General features: G+C 47.7%; 1 protein-coding gene across 1 annotated transcript; it reads left to right on the forward strand.

Annotated features, from left to right (window-relative positions):
- Nucleotides 1–5,515: 5,515 nt before the first annotated feature.
- On the forward strand, nt 5,516–21,364 carry STRC (stereocilin). Its single transcript, XM_042940517.1, has 29 exons — nt 5,516–5,561; nt 5,876–6,661; nt 6,753–6,777; nt 7,531–8,785; nt 9,749–9,811; nt 9,909–10,019; nt 10,197–10,363; nt 10,512–10,698; nt 10,830–10,945; nt 11,206–11,338; nt 11,697–11,879; nt 12,162–12,200; nt 12,381–12,548; nt 12,714–12,779; nt 13,239–13,364; nt 13,661–13,719; nt 14,505–14,628; nt 14,740–14,852; nt 16,625–16,760; nt 17,174–17,370; nt 17,565–17,655; nt 17,868–18,024; nt 18,656–18,825; nt 19,429–19,584; nt 19,966–20,108; nt 20,299–20,447; nt 20,711–20,808; nt 20,904–21,051; nt 21,247–21,364. The coding sequence occupies exons 1-29, from the start codon at nt 5,516–5,518 to the stop codon at nt 21,333–21,335; spliced, it is 5,301 nt and encodes a 1,766-aa protein (XP_042796451.1). The 3' UTR covers nt 21,336–21,364.
- The last annotated feature ends 156 nt before the right edge of the window (nt 21,365–21,520 follow it).

Below are 21,520 nucleotides of genomic sequence, written 5' to 3' on the forward strand. Positions count from 1 at the left end.
ATCTCAGGAGTAGAATTTAGTGATTCATCACTTACATACGGTTACTTACGGTGTTCTCCTAACAAGTGCCCTCCTTAATGACCATCATCCATTCAGCTCATCCTCCCACCCAATACCCCTCCAGCAACCCTCAGTTTGTTCTCTGTATTTAAGAGTCTCTTACGGTTTGCCTCCCTCTGTGTTTTTATCTTATTTTTCCTTCCCTTCTCCTATGTTCCTCTGTTTTGTTTCTTAAATTCCACACATGAGTGAAATCATGTGATATTTATCTTCCTTTGACTGACTTATTTTCCTTAGCATAATACAATGCAAATGGCAAAATTTCATTCTTTTTGACTGTCAAGTAATATTCCATCGTATGTATATGCGTGTGTAGATAGATAGATAGATAGATAGATAGATATACATGGACACACACCACATCTTCTTTATCCATTTGTCAGTCAATGGACATTTGGACTCTTTCCATAATTTGGCTATTGTTGATAGTGCTGCTGTAAACATTAGGGTGCATGTGCCCCTTCAAATTAGCATTTTTGTATAAATAACTAGTATATATAGGTATTTGGATAAGTAGTTGGTAGTGCAATTGCTGAGTTGTAGGGTAGTTCTATTTTTAATTTTTTGAGGAACCTCCATACTGTTTTCCAGATTGGCTGCACCAGTTTGCATTCCCACCAGCAGTGCAAAAGAGATCCTCTCTCTCTGCATCCTCGCCAACATCTGTTGTTGCCTGAGTTGTTAATGTTAGCCATTCTGACAGGTGTGAGGTGGTATCTCATTGTGGTTTTGATTTGTAGGAATAATACAATTTAAAGCAAGAGTTAAAGTACAATACCTAGGTACAATTAAGTAATTCACTGAATTAAGTAATTTGACTATTCTCAATAATTGAACTTCCTGTTTCTTAGTCATACATCTGATACCCTTTTTTATTTATTCATGCAAATTAACTTTACTTATTTTACATTCTAAATCTGAAAAATTAAACACTTTTAGTCTTTCAAGTCTGATTATGTTATTTATTATTTCTGCTAACTCTCATTCCTGATGCCTTGTTTTCTCACATGTTTTGTATTTTCTGATTGTGAGTTACTTGTTGTAAATTTCTCTTGTTATTCTTTGAAGTCCGTGTGGTTTTTTTTTTAAAGATTTTTTCTATATTTATTTTTGAGGGAGGTAGGGGCAAAGAGAGAGGGATAGAGAGAATCCCAATCTGACAGCACAGAGACTCATGCAGGGTTTGAACTCACTACCCATGAGATCATGACCTGAGCTGAGATCAAGAGTTGGATGCTTAACTGACTGAGCCACCCAGGCACCCCTGAAGTCCGTATTTTGAGTTGGATTCCTGCAGAATGGACTTACATTTTTTTTTTTCTTTCAGGTACCTAAGGACACATGGGTAGCATGAATTTGTGCCTTAAACCTGTAAGAGGACCTACTTGGTCCTTTTTTTTTCTTTACAAATTTTTATTTAAATTCTTCTTAGTTAACAAATAGTGTAATATTGTTTTCAGGAGTAGAATTTAGTGATTCATCACTAAATGTTAAATTACATATAACACTCAGGGGTCAACACAACAAGTACCTTCCTTAATACCCATCACCCATCTAGCCTATCCCCTGCCCACCTCCCTCCATCAACTCTCAGTTTGTTCTCTATTGTAAGGAGTCTCTTATGGTTTATTTCCCTCTCTCTATTTTCCCCCTTCCTATATGTTCATCTGCTTTGTTTCTTAAATCCCACATAAGAGTGTAATCATGTGGTATTTGTCTTTCTCTGCCTGACATATTTCACTAACCATAATATACTCTAGCTCCATCCATGTTGGTGTAAATAGCAAAATTTAATTCCTTTTATTTTATTTTTCAAGAGAGTGTGTGTGCATGCGTGCAAGTGGGGGAGGGGCAGAGGCAGAGAAGGGGAGACACAGAATGTGAAACAGGCTCCAGGCTCTGAGCTGTCAGCACAGAGCCTGATGCCGGGCTCAAACTCATGAACTCCAAGATCATGACCTGAGCTGAAGTCAGATGCTTAACTGACTGAGCCACCCAGGAACCCCAAGAGAGAGCGAATCTTAAGCAGGCTCCACACTCAGCACAAAGCCCAGTGTGGGCTCAATCCCACAACCATGAGATCATGACCTGAGCTGAAAGCAAGAGTCAGACGTTTAACGCAGAGCCACCCAGGCTCCCCAAGATTTCGTTCCTTTTGATGGCTGAATAATATCCCATTGTATATGTATACCATATCTTCTTTATCCACTCATCAGTTGATGGACATTTGGGCTCTTTCCATAGTTTGGCTATTGTTGATAGTGCTGCTATAAACATTAGAGTACATGTACCCCTTTGAAACTGTATTTTTGTATCCTTTGGGTAAATACCTACTAGTACAATTGCTGGATCATAGGTTAGTTCTTTTAACTTTCTGAGGAAACTCCATGTTGTTTTCCAACATTGTTGTACCAGTTTGCATTCCCACCAACAGTATCAGCTTGTGGTTTCTAGGTTACTTCAACAGAGAAGACATTACTGGAGCATCATTCACTAGCTCTTAAATTCTTGGTCACTTACTATTCATTGGTTAGAACTAATCACTTGCCCCTACCTAGCTGAAAAAGATATGGAAAATGTGGGGATTTCTTGGATATCTAGTGAGCAATTCATATTTCAGTTACAAAAGGCAAATCAAAAAGGGAAAAAGGGAGAAAAATAATTGTAATTTACAAGGGAGCAATGTGTTCTTGTCAGAAGGAGTACCCGTCTGACAGGTTTGAGGCAGTGAGGATGTTTCAGATTTCTCAACTTCTTCAGCTCCTCCTAGGTATCTCCCTTTAAATTGCCAGATTACAGAGCATTCCGGTCATCCCACCAATCTTCTCCATTTCACTTTAGCAAGACACATGATTAATTTCTTATTCTGTACTCCTGTAATTTGTCTGTTGTTTCTGTTTTTCTCTTTCTATTTGATCACTCATGGATTGAAACTCTTCTCATTTTTGTTGGACTTTACCAAACTGCAGTTGAGCCTTGAACACCACGGGTTTGAACTGTGCGGATGCACCTACACACAGTTATTTACTTATTTTTTTTTTTAGCTAAATACAGCACTGTAAATGTATTTTCTCTTCCTTATGATTTTGTTAATAATATTTTCTTTGCTCTAGCTTACTTTATTGGAAGAATACAGTATATAATACATATAATATACAACATATGCATTAATTGATGGCTTATGTTGTTGGTAAGGTTTCTAGTTAACAAAGGCTCTTAGTTAATTTTGGGGTAGTTAAGATTTTTGACTGTGCAGTGGAGGTTGGGGGTGGAGAGTGGTGCCCCTAATCACCTGCATTGTTCAAGGGTCAACTGTATAAGCAGTAACCTGCTTATATCAGATAGCTTGATATATTAGCTATAAACCCTAAACACTTTACCCTCAGTTGGCACATACTCTGAAGCTTTGGTGGCAACAGGATTGCTTAACCAACTGCTTGCTCCATCATCATATGTACTGCCAAGAATTTCCTAGCTTGGGTTGAGGGAGTACTCATTGTTTCCCTCTCTGTTTGAGTCTACTAGTTTCAAACTTGTTCTAAAGATCTTTCACTCAAGACACTACTTCTTGGTAAAAATTTCTGTATTAATTAGGACTCTTTAGTTTCAAATAAATAATTCATATTGAGCTAAATAACTCAATACTAAAGGACTCTTTAGTTTCAAAAATATAACTCGTATTGAGTCTAATAACAATAGTAGTATTATTTAGTGAAAGTTTATTTTGTAGCAGTGCCTGGCACATGATAGGTACTTACTCTATTGGATGAATGCCACACTGTGCTAAGTACTTTAAGTGCATTATCTAATTTAATCCTCAAAATAACTCTATACTAGTATTTCTCCTTTTTATAGAAAAGAACATTGTGACACAAAATGGTTTAGAAACTGCCCAAGATGCCCAGCTAGTAAGCATTGGAGCCAGGATTTGAACCCAAGCCATCTCATTTTTTTTTGTACACTATTAGCCAAAAAGGATAATTTATTATAAGGGGGTTGTTACAGAACCAAGGGAAGAAATTCAAATGGATTGCAGGATGGCCTGGAACCAGGAGATAGAAAACTATTGGGAATACAGGCCATACTCTTCCTTTGATTATCCTCTCTGCTTTTCAGACTAGATGTGGTAACTGTGATAGGCAAAGGGAAAATATTGGCAAAGGGATGCAGTAGATCATTTCACTGATCCCAACTTCTGATTTGCCTTGGAAAATCCTAGCAGTGTCCTCAACTTTGGTGGCCTGGCCAAGTCATTCCATTTTGGGGGGCCTCTATTTCCTCATTTATAAAATGAGAAGTTTCTTTACCACAGGATTCCTCAGGTCTCTTCCAGTTCTAAAATTCTATGATCCTAAGTGAACTTTCTAGGGCAGAAGCTCATTAATAATAGATTTGAATGTGTGGGTTTGAGGGGATAGAATAGAGGAGGATTTTAAGGAAAGAGGGACAGAATAATAGTTTGAATGGAGCCACAGTGTTGAATTACTATTTAGAGCTGGTGTCAGGTAAAGGCCTTTGGGGATATATAAATGGAGGACAGAAAATACTTCTCACCTTGACCAGACCAGAGTATTTTTTATGGGATCTCTCTGATCTGTGAGCAGTACTCTCTTTCTTTGTATTTGCATGAATACATGCACATGTGGGCATGCGTGTGTGTGTCCATGTGGGAAGTAGCCCCCTTGCACAGTGATTTAATCTGGCTTATCTCTTTTCTCAGCTCAGAATTTTCTACAGAGCATTCACCTAGGCCACAGGAAGAGGACCACAGGGCAAACACAAATATTTGAATGGCCCAATGAGCAAGTTGCACATCCATAAAATGAGAGGTTTGGTCTCTGTAACCTCTGAAGTCCTCTCCCATTCTTAGCATTTTGTGGTTCTAGGTACTGAGTCAAAAGTGGCTCTGCTCTTCCTGAATGCTCTGTCATTGGACCAGACATTTGTCTTTGTTTCTCTTCTCTGTTCATACCTGGCTGCCCAGTTCCTTTCTCTGGGCCCCCTTTGTTCCTTGATTCCTTCAAATCCTACTTGCTTTTAACTCCTTTGTACCCTCTATACTTTCTTACATTTTTCTGCAGCCCCCCTCCCTACCACATTATACCCTGGTCTCCAGGTCTCCACCTCTATTTCTGCCCACTGCTATCTGCATCCTGGCTCTTAACTGAAGTTATTTCCCTGGGCTCCTCTGAGCCCCCCCCCCCCCCCCCGCCCCCGGGATCCCCTATCACTGGTCCCTCTCACAGAAGCACACCTTTCTCCAAAGCCAAAGGATCAGGTATTCAGTGGCTCAGGTGACAAACCTGCTGTCAGGTTACAGATATTGTTCCCTGAAAGACCACACTACAGTGTCAGTGGCAACTCAGGCTGCCTGCAGTGCTCTGCCCTCACCTGGCTATTGCATACAAGGTGAGAATAACCAGAATTCACCTCTTACCAGTGCTCACCTGGAAACATGGCTCTGAGCCTCTGGGCCCTGCTGCTGCCGCTGTCCTGTGCAGGTGAGATGAACAGTGAGCAGGGCTGGGGATGAAGGGGATGGTTGCTGAAAAGAGACTTAAGAATGCAGAGATTAACCGGTTTCTATAAAAGATAAAGGAAAATGGTCAGAGACTGGAGCTAAGGAAGAAAATGAGGGTTAAGAAAGCAGGCCAAGACTTACTATAGTAAGTATTCAGTAGTATTCAGTAAAGGGACTCAGCTTGCCATCCTTGTCGCCTCATCTTTAGATCCAAGCTAGGACTGGGCTCCGGGCAGGACCGAATTGGGTTCTAGGCTCTTCCCCTTTAGTGACCTCTGGTTTCTCTTCTTACAGTGATTCTGGTCCCTACTGGGATTCAGTCCCTGGACCCTGGTCTCTCCCTCCTGAAGTCATTGCTCTCCACAATGGACCAAGCTCCTCAGGGGTCCCTCAGCCGCTCACAGTTCTCTGCATTCCTGGCCAACATTTCTTCTTCCTTTGGGCCTGGGAGAATGGGGGAGGGACCTGTGGGGGAGCCCCCACCTCTCCAGCCCCCTGCCCTCCGGCTCCACGACTTCCTAGTGACACTGAGAGGCAGCCCAGACTGGGAGCCAATGCTAGGTCTACTAGGGGATGTTCTGGCACTGCTGGGACAGGAGCAGACCCCCCGGGACTTCCTGGGGCACCAGGCAGGTGTGCTGGGTGGACTCGCAGAGGTGTTGCTAGGAGCCTTAGTTCCTGTGGGGCCCCCAACCCCTACCCGGCCCCCATGCACCCGTGATGGGCCCTCTGACTGCGTCCTGGTGGCTGACTGGTTGCCTTCTCTGCTGCTCTTGTTAGAGGGTACACGATGGCAGGCCCTGGTACAGGTGCAGTCCAGTGTGGACCCCACAAATGCCACAGGCCTCAATGGGAGGGAGCCAGCCCCCCACTTTTTACAGGGTCTGTTGGGTTTGCTCACCCCAGTAGGGGAGCCAGGCTCTGAGGAGGCTCTTTGGGGAGGTCTGCTGCGCACAGTGGGGGCCCCCCTCTATGCTGCCTTCCAGGAGGGGCTTCTCCGTGTCACTGACTCCCTACAGGATGAGGTCTTTTCCATTCTGGGGCAACCAGAGCCTGATGCCAATGGGCAGTGCCAGGGAGGTGAGTGCTGCTGGGTTCGGGGCTGGGCTGTGGCAGGACAAAGAAGGGGGGAGATTGGGGTAGTCCTCTTCCTTACTCTTTTCCCTCCTAGGCAACCTTCAACAGCTGCTTTTATGGTAAGTAACTCTCTTACCAGGAGAGGAGTTCTGAGGGAGTGGGCCTGGAAAGTTGTCAGCCTGCAGAATGGAGGAGGAGACTGATGGGAGGGCATTGTTTAGTGGTTTTCGAGCATGACTGTCTGGGTTGGTGTCCTAGCTCTGTTTACCTAGCCAAGTGACCTTGGGGTAGTTACATTCTCATTCTCATGCCTCAGTTTCCCTTCTTATAAAATATAGATAATATTAACAACCACAGAGTTGTTGAAAGGGATTGAATGGGTTGATGCTCTATGTGCAAGCCACTCAGAACTGTCTTGCACATAGTGCTTAATAATGTTACCTAATAAAGCTGGGGTATGGAAAGAAAGGATAAGACTGGATTCCTCCATCTTTACTGTTTCAGTACAACAATGTCAGAGCACTGTTAGACTTACTCAGTTGCAGGGCAGATTTCCTGATGTGAGGTCAACCAAAGGTTGTATTTAAGCTACCTAAAAGTATATGAAGAAAGGAGAAAGAAGGGAGCCAGGTAGACAGAAGGGACGCCAGCTGGGCTGCTCCTAGATGATTTTGTGCCTTGGCAGGACAGATCTTTCTCCTGCTCCTACCATCCCAGTATTTAAACCAGTAACACCTATACTCCCAGGGACCTTTTGGAAAAGCCTATGCTTGCCATCCCCCCATGCAGGGCTCTGGGCCAGGGTCAGAATGTTCAACTAAAGGTTAAACTGACCAGGTGATGCCTACTCCTCCCTCCTGCCCTCCCTCCAGGGGCATCCGGCACAACCTTTCCTGGGATGTCCAGGCGCTGGGCTTTCTGTCTGGATTGCCACCCCCACCCCCTGCCCTCCTCCACTGTCTGAGCACAGGTGTGCCTCTGCCCAGGGCTTCCCAGCTCTCAGCCCACATCAGCCCTCGCCAACAGCGAGCCATCTCTGTGGAGGCCCTCTGCGAGAACCACTCAGGTCCAGCACCACCCTACAGCATTTCCAACTTCTCCATCCACTTGCTCTGCCAGCACGCCAAGCCTGCCACCCCGCAGCCCCCTCCCAGCACCATTGCCATCTGCCAGACAGCTGTGTGGTATGCAGTCTCATGGGCACCAGGTGCCCAAGGCTGGCTACAGGCCTGCCATGACCAGTTTCCTGATCAGTTTCTGGAGGCAATATGTAACAACCTCTCCTTTTCAGCCTTGTCTGGCCCCAATCGCCGTCTGGTAAAGCGGCTCTGTGCTGGTCTTCTCCCACCCCCCACCAGCTGTCCTGAAGGACTGCCTTCTGTTCCCCTCACCCCAGAGATCTTCTGGGGCTGCTTCTTGGAGAATGAGACCCTGTGGGCTGAGCGGCTGTGTGGAGAGGCGGGTCTGCAGGCTGTGCCCCCCAGCAATCAGGCTTGGGTTCAGCATGTGTGCCAGGGCCCTACCCCAGATGCCACTGCCTTCCCACCCTGCCACATTGGACCTTGTGGGGAACGCTGCCCAGATGGGGGCAGCTTCCTGATGATGGTCTGTGCCAATGACACCATGTATGAAGCGCTTGTGCCCTTCTGGCCTTGGCTAGCAGGCCAGTGCAGGATAAGTCGTGGGGGCAATGACACTTGCTTCCTAGAGGGGCTACTGGGCCCTCTTCTGCCCTCTCTGCCACCACTGGGACCATCCCCACTGTGTCTGGCCCCAGCCCCCTTCCTGCTTGGCATGCTATCCCAATTGCCACGTTGTCAGTCCTCTGTACCAGCCCTTGCCCACTCCACACGCCTACACTATCTCCTGCGCCTGCTGACCTTTCTTCTGGGTCCAGGGGCTGGGGGGACTGAGGCCCAGGGGATGCTGGGTCAGGCCCTGATGCTCTCCAGTCTCCCAGACAACTGCTCCTTCTGGGATGCCTTCCGCCCAGAGGGCCGGCGCAGTGTGCTGCGGACAGTTGGGGAGTACCTGGAACAGGAGGAGCAGTGGACCCCGCTGGGCTTTGAACCCACTGCCAGCCCCAGCTCTGGTATAAACAAGATGGAGCTGCTGTCCTGCTTCAGTGTGAGTAATCTGCCAAGGTTAAAGCCCCTGGAACAGAGGGAAGGGCCTCCAAACAAATTCTCTAATACTGAGAGGTAGTAGTATAGTATAGTGTTTTAAGCACACAGCTCTGGAGTCAGACAGGCCTGAGTTCAGATCTTAGTTCTGTGATCAACCTTGGACAAGTTATTTAACCTCTCTGAGCAACATTTTTTTCACTTATAAATGAGGGAGAGTAACCGTGCCACTTTTTTAGGGTACCTGTAAGGATTACATAAGATTATACATGCTGTGGGCTTATGTATATAGCATGACACATAAACGTGCACTAAACGTTATCTCATTATTCTTTCTAACTCTTTGACTCTCCCCCTTTCTGCTCCAGAAAGGAAAGGTATCAAGTTGGAGGGATCTGACTCTGTCCCTAGAGAGTGAGAAGGCTGGCAAATATAGGAAGATAAGACAGAAATGAGAATAGTTCAGGGCAACCAGAAATCAGAAGACTTGAGTTCTGGGTTCAACTATGTCACACATTAGTGTGGTAATAGGAAAATAATTTAACTCAGATTTTCTGGACTTCTGTTCCTTCTCTGTAGAGTGAAGGGGCTACCATAATTCATTCATTGGGTGCCCCGTTATATGTAAGGCACTTTGCTAGGTTATGTAGCATATGTAAAGATTCCTTACTCCATGTTAGGGCCCACCTTTCTCAAGTCCTGTGTCCAGTGAAATGGGATTATACAGATTCATAGTTTTGGTTTGGATCTACAAGTATTTATTGAGCCAACAATGGACCTAGCATAGAAAAGGGTACAGGAGAAGTTTGAGACATCATCCTGGTTTAATGGAATTTAGTATCTGATGAGACACACATACAAGCTTCAGATGAAGGACAAGCATATAGCAAGTGGACTTGGAGTGCCTGGGGAATCTTCAGGAGGACAGAGGAGACAGCTCTTGGTATCTTGTCTGTCTCCCCACCAGCCTGTGCTATGGGATCTGCTCCAGAGGGAGAAGAGTGTTTGGGCCCTGCAGATTCTAGTGCAGGTAACAGATGGAGGGGTACATGGATGGAATGGGTAACAACTGTGGCATGAGGTCTCTGCCCAGTGAGGCCATGCCCACTTTAACCTCCTACTCCCAGGCATACCTGCACATGCCACCAGAAAATCTCCAGCAGCTGGTGCTTTCAGCAGAGAGGGAGGCTGCTCAGGGCTTCCTGACGCTCATGCACCGTTCCTGGGCCCAGCTTCAGGTGGGTATAGAGGGCAGGTGGGGGGGGGGAGGGGAGGATGGAGGGAGACATCTGGGAATCAAGAGCACCTGGAACCTGGTGTGCAGAGGGCTTCCCCAGTGGAAGGAGAAGCTCAAAAGGAGATGGCGATAATACTGAGCATCTCCAGAGCCAGCATCCATTCCTATGCCCTCACAGGTGCCACCATCTGAGGAGCAGGCCCTGGGTCGCCTGACAGCCTTGTTGCTCCAGCAGTACCCACGCCTCACCTCCCAGCTCTTCATTGACCTGTCACCGCTCATCCCCTTCTTGGCTGTCTCTGACCTGATGCGCTTCCCACCATCCTTGTTGGCCAATGACAGTGTGTAAGGACCCCACACCACTCCTTCTGATCCTGTCAGGGTCAGCCAACCCCATCAGCCTATAGCAGCCCCTTCTTGTCCATGATAGTAGGGCTTCAGAGTGTGAGGGGGACAACAGGGGCCAAAGGTTAATACCCATTTCTCTCCCCAGACTGGCTGCCATCCGAGATTACAGCCCAGGAATGAGGCCTGAACAGAAGGAAGCTCTTGCAAAGCGACTGCTGGCCCCTGACCTGTTTGGGGAAGTGCCCGCCTGGTCCCAGGAGCTACTATGGGCAGTGTTGCCCCTGCTCCCCCACCTCCCTCTGGAGAACTTTCTGCAGCTCAGCCCTCACCAGGTATGACATGATTTTCTTGACTAGCCCATCTTCTCCTAGGTGGAACAGGAGTCAGTAGTATGTCTCCTGGTGAGCTTCTCCCCACAAGTGTCCCACAGTGACCCAACATGAGCTGACCCTCCTCACCTCAGATCCAGGCCCTGGAGGATAGTTGGCCAGCAGCAGGTCTTGGGCCAGGGCATGCCCGGCATGTGCTACGAAGCCTGGTGAACCAGAGTGTCCAGGATGGAGAAGAGCAGGTGCGCAGGTGAGCAGTTGTGGGATCAGTGATCAAAGCCAAATTGGGAGAGAGGCTAGTGCAGCTGCCATGGTGGGTTGGGGGCCTAGGAAGGAAGGGTCAAAAAGGTAGGCAGCGGCCACAGGCAGTATAGGACTCCAGGACAGAGGCCTATCTATGGTACCCATATTTCCTAGTTTAGCAGAGTGCCTACTCCATATACCTACACGATCCCTACCTTAGTGCCAGCTTCAGTGACCACATGAAGGCCAGCTTCATGCCCTTCTCAGGCTGGGGTCCCTCGCCTGTTTCCTGAGCCCTGAGGAGCTGCAGAGCCTGGTACCCTTGAGTGATCCACTGGGGCCAGTAGAACGGGGGCTGCTGGAATGTGCGGCCAACGGGACCCTCAGCCCACAAGGACGGGTGAGCCCCTTGGCACAGGCCTATAAGAGTCCAGGCTTTCCTTGGGTCTGTGTGGATGACATGCTCAGTCATCTCAATCAAGCTTGAGCACAACAGTGCCAGCCCTCCCCTGACCTCTACTATCTCTGTTCCTTATTTCGTGGTCATCCTTATCTGTTACCACCTCTTCCTGACCCAATGCCGTTTGGTCTATGACACCCCAAACATACCCTTTGACATCTTAAACCCTATCTGTTCGTGTCCCATCTTTGGTTCTAAACCCTAGCCCAGGCCCTGGGAAATCCAGATGTGGGATTAGAGAGGAAGTTTAAGGTTCATTTGTCTTTTCTCCCCAGTCCCAAACTTTCTTTGGTTACAGGTGGCATATGAACTTCTGGGGGTATTGCGCTCATCTGGAGGAGCTGTGCTGAGCCCCCGGGAGCTGCGGGTCTGGGCCCCTCTCTTCCCTCAGCTGGGCCTCCGTTTCCTGCAGGAGCTGTCAGAGCCCCAGCTTAGAGCCATGCTTCCTGCCCTGCAGGGCACCAGTGTCACACCAGCCCAGGTGGGCCTGTCTCACTCTCTAACATCCACCTTCCAACCCCAGGAACCCCACTCAAGGGAATGACATTCAGGGATACCACCAGCTTCTCTGGAGCCTCCTTTTTCTCTGTCCCAAGGAGGACTCCCTCATCCCCCTTCTTCAGATCAAGAAGAGCCCAGAGCCAGGCTAGTCACTGGGGTGGTATCAAGAAAACTAGAAGTTTTAAAGGGTAGGTCCTAGGGACCTGCATAAAACCTGGCTACCAGGACTTGAGAGCTGTTGTTTCATCCCATCCCACCTTAGGCTGTCTTACTGCTTGGACGGCTCCTCCCTAGGCATGATGTGAGTAGCAACAACTTCTCAATGTCCCTCAGAGGTCCCTGTCCCCCTTTCCTTGGCTCTCACATCTGCCCCTTCTTCCCTCTCAGTTCCTCAGACCTGCTGCCTTGCTGTACTGTGATTGTTGTCTTCCCAACCACCCTGCTTCTCTTCTTCAGGACTCTTGTCTCTCTTGCTCCCCAGCTGTCCCTGGAGGAACTCTGCTCCTTGCACCCTCTGCTGCCAGGCCTCAGCTCCCAGACACTCCAGGCCATCCCTAGGCGAGTTCTGGTTGGGGCCTGTTCCTGCCTGGCCCCTGAACTGTCACGCCTCTCAGCTTGCCAGACTGCAGCATTGCTGCAGACCTTTCGGGTATGAGAGTAGCAGGGAGGATGAGACATTCAGGGATGTGGGCTCTGGTTAAGAGGAGGGCATCTTCCCTGTGGCCAGGGAAGGCCTCCCATACCTCCCCACTTCCTTACACACACACACACACACACACACACACACACACACACTCTGCTGATTCTCATGCAGGTGAAAGACGGTGTTAAAAACATAGGTACAACAGGTGCCAGTGCAGCTGTGTGTATCCCTGGTCAGGTACGTGTGGGATCTCCCAACTAAGCTCCTCTCCATGTCCCTGGGTAGTTTCATATGACTGGTGCTGCCTCCTATACTCTCCCTGCAGTGGCCCTGAGCATCCAAGTTGACTCTGTTTCCACCAAGACATTAGCAGCTCTCCCCAGTTCCAGTTACATGACAGCATGACCCACACTGTCCTATAATGTCAAAACCAGAAGGGTCTGAGAAATCTTCCAGGCCAACGAACCTGCTTTCAGATAAAAAGAGCAAAGCTCAGAGAGTCTGAGGGAGATCAGTTCATCAGGTGCCTGAATAGCAGCAATACTTGACCACATCCACCTTCATTGTGAGGGCTCTCTGGTGTGTTTTGCTATAGTGGCACATGCCATCCACCCTTTCCCTAGTTTTGGTCCCTTCCCACCCCCATGATGCCCCTCTTACCTATCATTACTCTGCTACACACATCCTCACCAGCAGCCCATCCCCACCACCTGGCCAGACTGCCTGCTTCCCCTGCTCCCACTAAAGCTGCTACAGCTGGACTCTGCGGCTCTTCTGGCTAACCGAAGGCGCTACCGGGAGCTGCCCTGGTCTGAGCAGCAGGTAATTCTCCTCACTTACTCCAGAACTATCCTCTATGTTCCACCTCTTTTATCTGTCAGCCCTAGATTGGTCACATTATCTCCAGCATCCTTTATAATGTGACTTGCTTTGCTTTATTCCTTCTCCCTCCCCCTTACTTCTCCCCCCCCCCCCCATCTCCAAGAGAGGAGTGTACATTTGGGAGAGTAGGAGGCTGGTGGATCCACAGGGTGGGGAGGGAGGGCTAGGTCCAAAGCATCTTAGGTCCTTGGGCAATATCTCTGCTGGGGGGCTGCTCCTCTTTCCTTCTCCTGTAGGCTCAGTTTCTCTGGAAGAAGATGCAGGTGCCCACCAACCTGACACTTAGGAATCTGCAGTGAGTAACTTGTGTTGAGCAGAATTTAATTCAACTAACATTTTTTGAGACTTCCCATGTGCCATGCCCCATATGATATGCAATGGGACATGCGAGGATGGATGATGCATAGTCCCAGCGTGTGGGCCTTCTCTTGGCTCCTCCTCCCTTTACTCTCTTGCCTTCCCATAGCACCACACCTATCCTGACTAGTTTAAGGGATTCAGAACACCTGGATTCAGGTCCCAGCCCTGAGACCTATTCATGGCCTTGAGCAAGTCATTTAATCCTCTAAGCTTCAGTTTTTTTCTTCTGTGGAATGAGAATTACAATAGTACCTACCTCATAGGATGTGGTTGTGAAGATTACATGAGGTAAGGCATATAAAGTACTTAATATAGTTCCTGGCCCAGTGAAATCTCCCAATAGATATTTGCTGTTGTTAGTTTAATCCAAGGTGACCTCAGAGCTACTGGTCATGCAGCAATAAACAGGAACAAGTAAGTATCACTTTCCTTTCACCCACAGTAAAGGAATCATGGGCTTCAGAATCTAAAGATATAGCTCTACGCTCAGTTTACCACATTTTTAATAGAATGATGTTCGGAATATCCCTTGACGTCTGTGAACGTTTATTTTCCTCTCTGATAAACAGTGATGATGTTGTGGTTTTCTATGGAAAGCCATTTCTCAAACTGTAAATTACCATAAATGAATTCTGTACTTGTGTTGAGAGTATCAGTATCAAGGAGCAGACAGACCACAGCATGTGTTGAATGAGCATCTACCCACTCACATACCTACAGGGCTCTGGGCACCCTGGCAGGGGGCATGTCGTGTGAGTTTCTGCAGCAGATCAACTCAATGGCAAACTTCCTTGAAGTAGTGCACATGATCTATCAGCTGCCCACTGGAGTTCGAGGGAGTCTGGTGAGAGGGGTGCTTAAACATTAGTGGAGCAGGGAGGCAGGGATCCTGGGTACCGAATCCGGCCCCTATGCTTAGCTCTATCCTGACCTGTTTCCCCATCCTATCCTACAGAGAGCCTGTATCTGGGTGGAGCTACAGCGGAGGATGACAATGCCAGAGCCAGAGCTGGCAACCATGGGGCCAGAACTGAGTGGGCTAGACACCAGGCTACTCTTGGATTTACCGTAAGTGCTACAACTGGAGACACTGGATCCCTAGACGTCTCAACCTGGGGTAGAGGGTCTGCCCTTAGGAAATGCCCTAAGGTGGAAGTTTTCTGTCTGGTGGTCCTCTGCCATCAGTTATAGCCCAAAGCAGAGGATTCTACTCAAAGTTGCTCTATGTTTTGACTGGCTCCCAGAACATGACCCCAACATAGGACAGCTAATGGTGGGCAACACTATGATGTGGGCTGCCAAACAATCATAGTATAACCTAGGCCACATTAATAGAGATAGAGTATCTGAACTGAGGGAGTCAATGGTCCAACTCACCCTAGAAGATTATAGTCTGCTTAAGCCACCATGTTGTCAGTGTGTTCAGTGGAGTACAGAAAGAGCGTGTATGAAACATGATAAATGCCTTTAAATACTCCTAAGGCTATCAAATAGAAAATAGATTAGCATGTTTCTGAATGGCTCCATTGGGCATCACAATGACCAATGAGTAAAAATCAGATTTGAAAAATACAAGGAAAACTGATGTAGCAAATTCCCAACATCAGAGCTATTCAAGCCTGGGCCGAATGGTCTCATTGCAGGAATGTTGTAGAGCACATTTAAGTATGGATAAGGGTTGTGGGGAGAGAAAATTCATGAATGTAAGGGTCCTCTTAACACAGAGACTCTAGGAGTTTTATGAGTATCTCTCTCCCAGGCTTCCTTTCTCATTTTGCCCCCATCCCTACCCCATTGCCATCTGAACTGTAAGTTAGAGTAGGAAAAGGCTAGTATTAGTCTTCCTAGGGATGAGGTGATGGTAAAGCAGTTGATTCCATCCTTACATTTTTATAGGCCTTTCCACAGATTTTGGCTTTTGTGCTATGCAGCCTAGTTCCAGTTCCAGAATTGGCAGCCCTAGATAGAATACACTTCTGAAACCTGGACAAAAGGGCTTTTAAAAAAGCCATTGAAATCTATTTAAATTTATTGGTTCTTGGAGATAATTTAGAATCCTAAGGACCTAGATAAGTTTCTAGACCATGAGTTGGAAAACCTGAGTTCCCCATCTATGAAAGAGGAATAAGAAAAATACCTGTCTTACCCCAAAGTTTTGTCATAAGGTTCAAATAAGAGAATACTATAAAAGGGCTTGGTAAATTGTGCAGCACTATGCAAATGAGAGAGGACTTCCCCACAAAAAGTAGAGGAAGGGTGACCCTGTGGAAAAAAGGACTTGGGAGTAAGATCCCACCATCTCTGTGAGCTGGTTTTCTAATCTATAACATGGGGGGGGGGGATTTTTTTAAAGTTTATTTTTATTTGTTTTGAGAGAGAGAGAGAGAGCAAGTGGGGGAGGGGAAGAGAGAGAGGGAGACAGAATCCCAAGCAGACTCCACACTGTTAGCATAGAGCCTAACGAGGGGCTCGAACTCATAGACCATGAGATCATGACGTGAGCTGAATTCAAGAGTCAGACGCTTAACCAACTGAACCACCCAGGTGCCCCAAATGGGGAGAAATTTTAAAGATATTTAATATTTGGGACTTTTGATTCCATTAGATAAGGTAGGGTCATTTGTCATTTTTCCTGAGGAAGACTAGAAATATGGCACTCCTTTTGTTCTCTCCTTTTAAACACTATGAAGGGAATTGCATCTGGGGCAGTTTAATATCAGATCCTGTCCAGGGCCATAGGGTTTGGTCTGATGTTACCTCTTGTCTGGGCAATGTGGCATTCTGTTATCCCTTCTCAACAGGACTCATTTCTGAATGCCCCTGTTGTCAAATTGCTATAGGGTCCGGTTGATGGATAGACTGTCCAATGAATCTATTATGTTGGTGGTGGGGCTGGTACGAGGAGCTCCAGAGCAGCTGCTGGCACTGACCCCACTCCACCGGGTGGCCCTGGCAGAGAGGGCACTACAAAACTTGGTAAGAGTCCAACGTACCAGACTCGGAACTGCTGCCTGGACAATTTTTACCTCTCAGACAATGCTCTCTATCTTCTAGGCCTAGCCCCACACTTTTGTTGCCAAAAAGGTTCTTGTCCAGAAGGTCCTAGCCCCTAGATATATCTCTAGGTTCCATCCCAACCTATCTCTAGGTTCATATTTTTTGTCCACATTCCTTAGAGTCCAAGAAATCCCTTGGATTCCAACTCCTAGCCTTTCTGCCTGTTCCTATCTGGGCTCATTATTTAAGAAAGTAAACAATGGCAGTGAACATCGTAGGGTCTTGAGTTGGGAGCTGGAGGGAGGGAAAATCAAAGGTTTTGGTGTCTTGATCAAAGAATCTGGTCCTCTGAGTCAGAGATGCATTGTCCCAAGGCCTGATGCCCCCTCCAGGCTCCAAAGGAGACAACAGTCTCAAGGGAAGTGCTGGAGACATTGGGCCCCTTGGTTGGATTCCTGGGGATAGAGAGTACACGACGGATCCCCCTACCGATCCTGCTGGGCCAACTCAATCAGCTGCAGGGCTTCTGCCTAGGAGAGCCATTTGCCACAGAGCTGGGATGGCTCTTGTCACAGGAGCCTGCTCTTGGGTATGAACCTTCGGGAACTTCTAATTCTGACTCATCCTATACCCACTCTCTTAACCACCATCATCAGTGGCAGATCATTGAATAAATATACACAAGGTCCCTTGGAGCCCTGAGTCCCCATGTCCTCTTTTCCCCTTCCTTTCCCTCACAGTTGTCTCAGCATCCCAGCCCCTGATCTTCTTCCTGTCCCCCAGGAAGCCAGAGTTGTGGAGCCAGGGTGAAGTAGAGCAAGCTGGACGCCTAGTACTCACTCTGTCTACTGAAGCTATTTCCTTGATCCCCAGGGTGAGGTGAAGGAACAAGGGAGGGAGTAAGAGCAGAGAGGGGACTGGTGAGCTGGCTTTGGGGAGCTAAGGGCAAGGAGACTGAGGGCAAGGGATGTGAAGCCTGAATCTGGGGGAAACTGCTAAAAAGAGATAGGACTTTAAAATTATAGCTGCAGCAGCTGGCCCTGACCTGCCCAGGTCTCCCCACCCTCCATCTACCATCTCACACAGGAGGCCTTGGGCCAAGAGACTCTGGAGCGGCTCCTAGAGAAGCAGCAGAGTTGGGAGCAGAGCAGAGTTGGACAGCTATGTGGAAGACCACAGCTTGCTTCCAAGAAAGCTGCCTTGGTAGCTGGGGTTGTACGGCCCACTGCAGAAGATCTCCCAGGTGAAACTACCCAAATATTCATGTCTATCAGGGTGTATAGGAAAGAGTATCCAGAAATGTAGACAGAAGTCGGGCTCTAGGTATGCTGTGCCCTTTGAGCAGATTTGCACACCTTCTGCTCTCTGGGCTTGGGTTTTCTCATCTATAAACCACAGTGGTTAGAGGGATAATTTTCAAGGTCTTTTCTGGTTCTAGGGTTCTATAGCTCTGGACATTTATAACTCATTACATTATTAGCCCAGGACTTACCTTTTCCTGTTCTCTTATCCATATTAGCAGCTGACCCACTCTAAGCTTGGCTCTATGCTAGAGTATGGTGCTGTCTGCTGGGAAGATGCTTAGGATGTAGGAGGGAGATGCTAGTGAGACCTGAGTTCTGATCTAGACCTGCCATTAAATCCCTAGGCAACCCCTTCAGCCTTCCATTTATACAATGAGGGACTTATCCTCTTTAGTCACTTGTTCTAATATCCCTTGAGTCCTGTAATTCTCATACTATAGTAATCCTTTGGCCCATACTGTCTATGTTACCCTATCCTCCAAAGGTTGGAGGGGTCATTCCACCTATAGATATTTCTGTGGGCATAGTTTAATTCTACACTGACCCCCTGTGCCTGCCTTCCCCCTTCAGAACCTGTGCCAAATTGTGCAGATATACGAGGGACATTCCCAGCAGCCTGGTCAGCAACCCAGATTGCAGGGATGGAGCTCTCAGACTTTGAGGACTGCCTGGAATTATTCGCAGGAGACCCAGGACTTGGGCCTGAGGAACTACGGGCAGCTATGGGCAAGGCAAAACAGGTTAGGGATGGAGGGGCCAACATGAGGAAGCTGGTTGGGTGTGGTATGAGACACAAGGGAGTGGATAGCTGGGGAAAAGTGGAGGAAATAGGAGATGAAAGAATGAGAGTGGATCCTGAGTAGGAAGTCAGAGAGGATGAATATGGAGAAAAGGAAGCTAGTGCAATGGGTAGAGGGAAGAAGGCAGTGGTTACCAAACTTTAGGGTGTATCAAAATTATCCAGGGAGTAGGTTTTTAAAATGCTGGTGCCAGGGTCCTATGCTAGACTCACTGAAGAATCTTTTTTGGGGGGAAAAATCTTCTGAGGGCTCTGGGGGATCAGCATTTCAACAGGCACTCCTAGTGAGTCTGGTGCACATAAGGTTTAGAATCCATGGACTATGATCTGCTATTCTTCTATACTGAGACTCTAGCATCTTTCAGTAACACCTTAGTCAGAACCTTAATCCAACCCTCTCATTTTACAGTTGAGGAAACTAAAGACCCAGAGAGGCAAGTGATTTGCCTAGAGTTCACAGCTAAGGTCAGAGGCATGACTAAGACCAAGCATTCTGACTCCTAGTCCAGTGCTTTTCCACTCACATTGTTCCTCTTTCTCCTAGTTGTGGGGTCCTCCCCGGGGATTCCGTCCTGAGCAGATCCTGCAGCTAGGTCGGCTCTTAATAGGTTTAGGAGAGCGGGAACTACAGGAGCTGATCCTAGTGGACTGGGGAGTGCTGAGCACCCTGGGGCAGATAGATGGCTGGAGCTCCATCCAGGTAACACCTTCCCTTTTCCTACCTTCCAAACTTCTATTCCACAGATCTAGGCCTTTAGGTCACCTAACACCTAAAGAATTTTTTTTCTGTTACCCTGCTTGGCCATTCTTTCTATTAAAATAGAATACCCCCTACTTGTGGCCTTAGGAACTCTGTGATTTATTCACTTTGAGGTCTGGACACATAAAACTCCCTCCTGACTGTCTTCCCTGAGGCCTTCTCTTTTTTGGATCCTCAATCTTCCTCATGGCTGTTGGATCATCAGTTCTTAATAATACAAGTATAAAATCCAGTAGCACTTGTCTCTTCCCCAACCATGAATTTACCCATGAATTCCTTGTGATTTCTCTCCTTATTCTGTGCCCTCCATCTCCATCCCAGCTCCGGGTTGTGGTCTCCAGTTTCTTGCGGCAGAGTGGCCGGCATGTGAGCCACCTGGACTTCCTTCATCTGACTGCACTGGGTTATACACTCTGTGGACTTCGGCCAGAGGAGCTACAGCATATCAGCAGTTGGGAATTTAGGTCATCTGTGGAGGGGATGTGTGGGTGGTGGTGCTCATGTAAAGGTGGACTCACTGGGGATGGAAGACTCATGGTGGAGTGGTCCCATGGAGGAAGGGACCTCACCTGAAGCCATCTATACTCCCGTCCCATAACCATGGACCCTATCACTGTGGCTGAATATACTTTCTTTCTTTCCACTCTTCCACAGCCAAGCAGCTCTCTTCCTGGGCAATCTGCATCTCCAGTGTTCTGAGGAGCAACTGGAAGTTCTGGCCCAGCTCCTTGTGCTGCCGGGTGGTTTTGGTCCAGTCAGTAACTGGGGGCCTGAGATCTTCACTGAAATCGGCACAATAGCAGGTAGGGAGGCTGGGCCACTGCTGGTGCTAGCTGTTAGAGGTTGGTTTCCCTACCATGGATGGACTGGGTGGAGGACTGCTCTGGAATTCTTAAGGTGGGAGTCTGAGAAGGCATTTAGGTAAGAGGTTGGAGATGTGTTGGGAAAGGTGTATGGCCGGGTATTTGGGGAGAGGTTAGAGAAGTCTATAGTCTATAGGTTTGAAGAGAAGGGGGAAGGCCAGTATAAGACAATGTTTGGATGCCCATCCCACTTGCTTCAACAGCAGGGATCCCAGACCTGGCTCTTTCAGCACTGCTGCAGGAACAGATCCAGGGCCTTACCCCTCTTGCTATTTCTGTCATCCCTGCTCCTAAATTTGCTGTAAGTATTTAAGAACTGGGGTCTGAGGTGACCACACAGAGCCAGGGCCCAATGGGGGCTATATTGGATGTACTAATTTCTGCTCCCACCCCCAGGTGGTGTTCAGTCCCACCCAGCTATCTAGTCTCACGAGTGTTCAGGCTGTGGCTGTCACTCCTGAACAAATGGCCTTTCTGAGTCCTGAGCAGCGACGAGCAGTTGCATGGGCCCAGCATGAGGGGAAGGACAGCCCAGAACAGCAGGGTGAGTTCCCAAATGCACAGCTTGCCCCACTAACTCCTGACCCAGAATCTGACCCCAAACTTGATGCTATCTGGTTCATAGAACCCATTCAGGGAGACCCCTGAAGCAAAGGGATCTAGGCAGACAGTTTCCATGTATCAGTGGTTCTTGGGGAACAGAGTTTTGATATTCCTCCCATTTTCTGTCTCATTATAGGTCGAAGCACAGCCTGGGGCCTTCAGGACTGGTCACAGCCCTCCTGGGCCATGGCATTGACCATCTGCTTCCTTGGCAACCTGCTTTGAACCTGTCTCCACAGTTAAAGAGAAAGATTGTTGGGAAAGAAACTTTAATAAAGTGCAAATGGAAATGCATTCTAATTATCCTCAGGAAGCCGATGAGGAATATGGGTAAAATGCTAATGCTTTCCACCCACCTGAGAATCAGTGTTCCTGGCATGCCATATCTGGAGTCTTCTTTCCATCATAAA

The sequence above is a fragment of the Panthera leo genome, chromosome B3 (genome assembly GCF_018350215.1).
Source record: "Panthera leo isolate Ple1 chromosome B3, P.leo_Ple1_pat1.1, whole genome shotgun sequence".
In the NCBI taxonomy this organism is placed as follows: Eukaryota; Metazoa; Chordata; class Mammalia; order Carnivora; family Felidae; genus Panthera; species Panthera leo.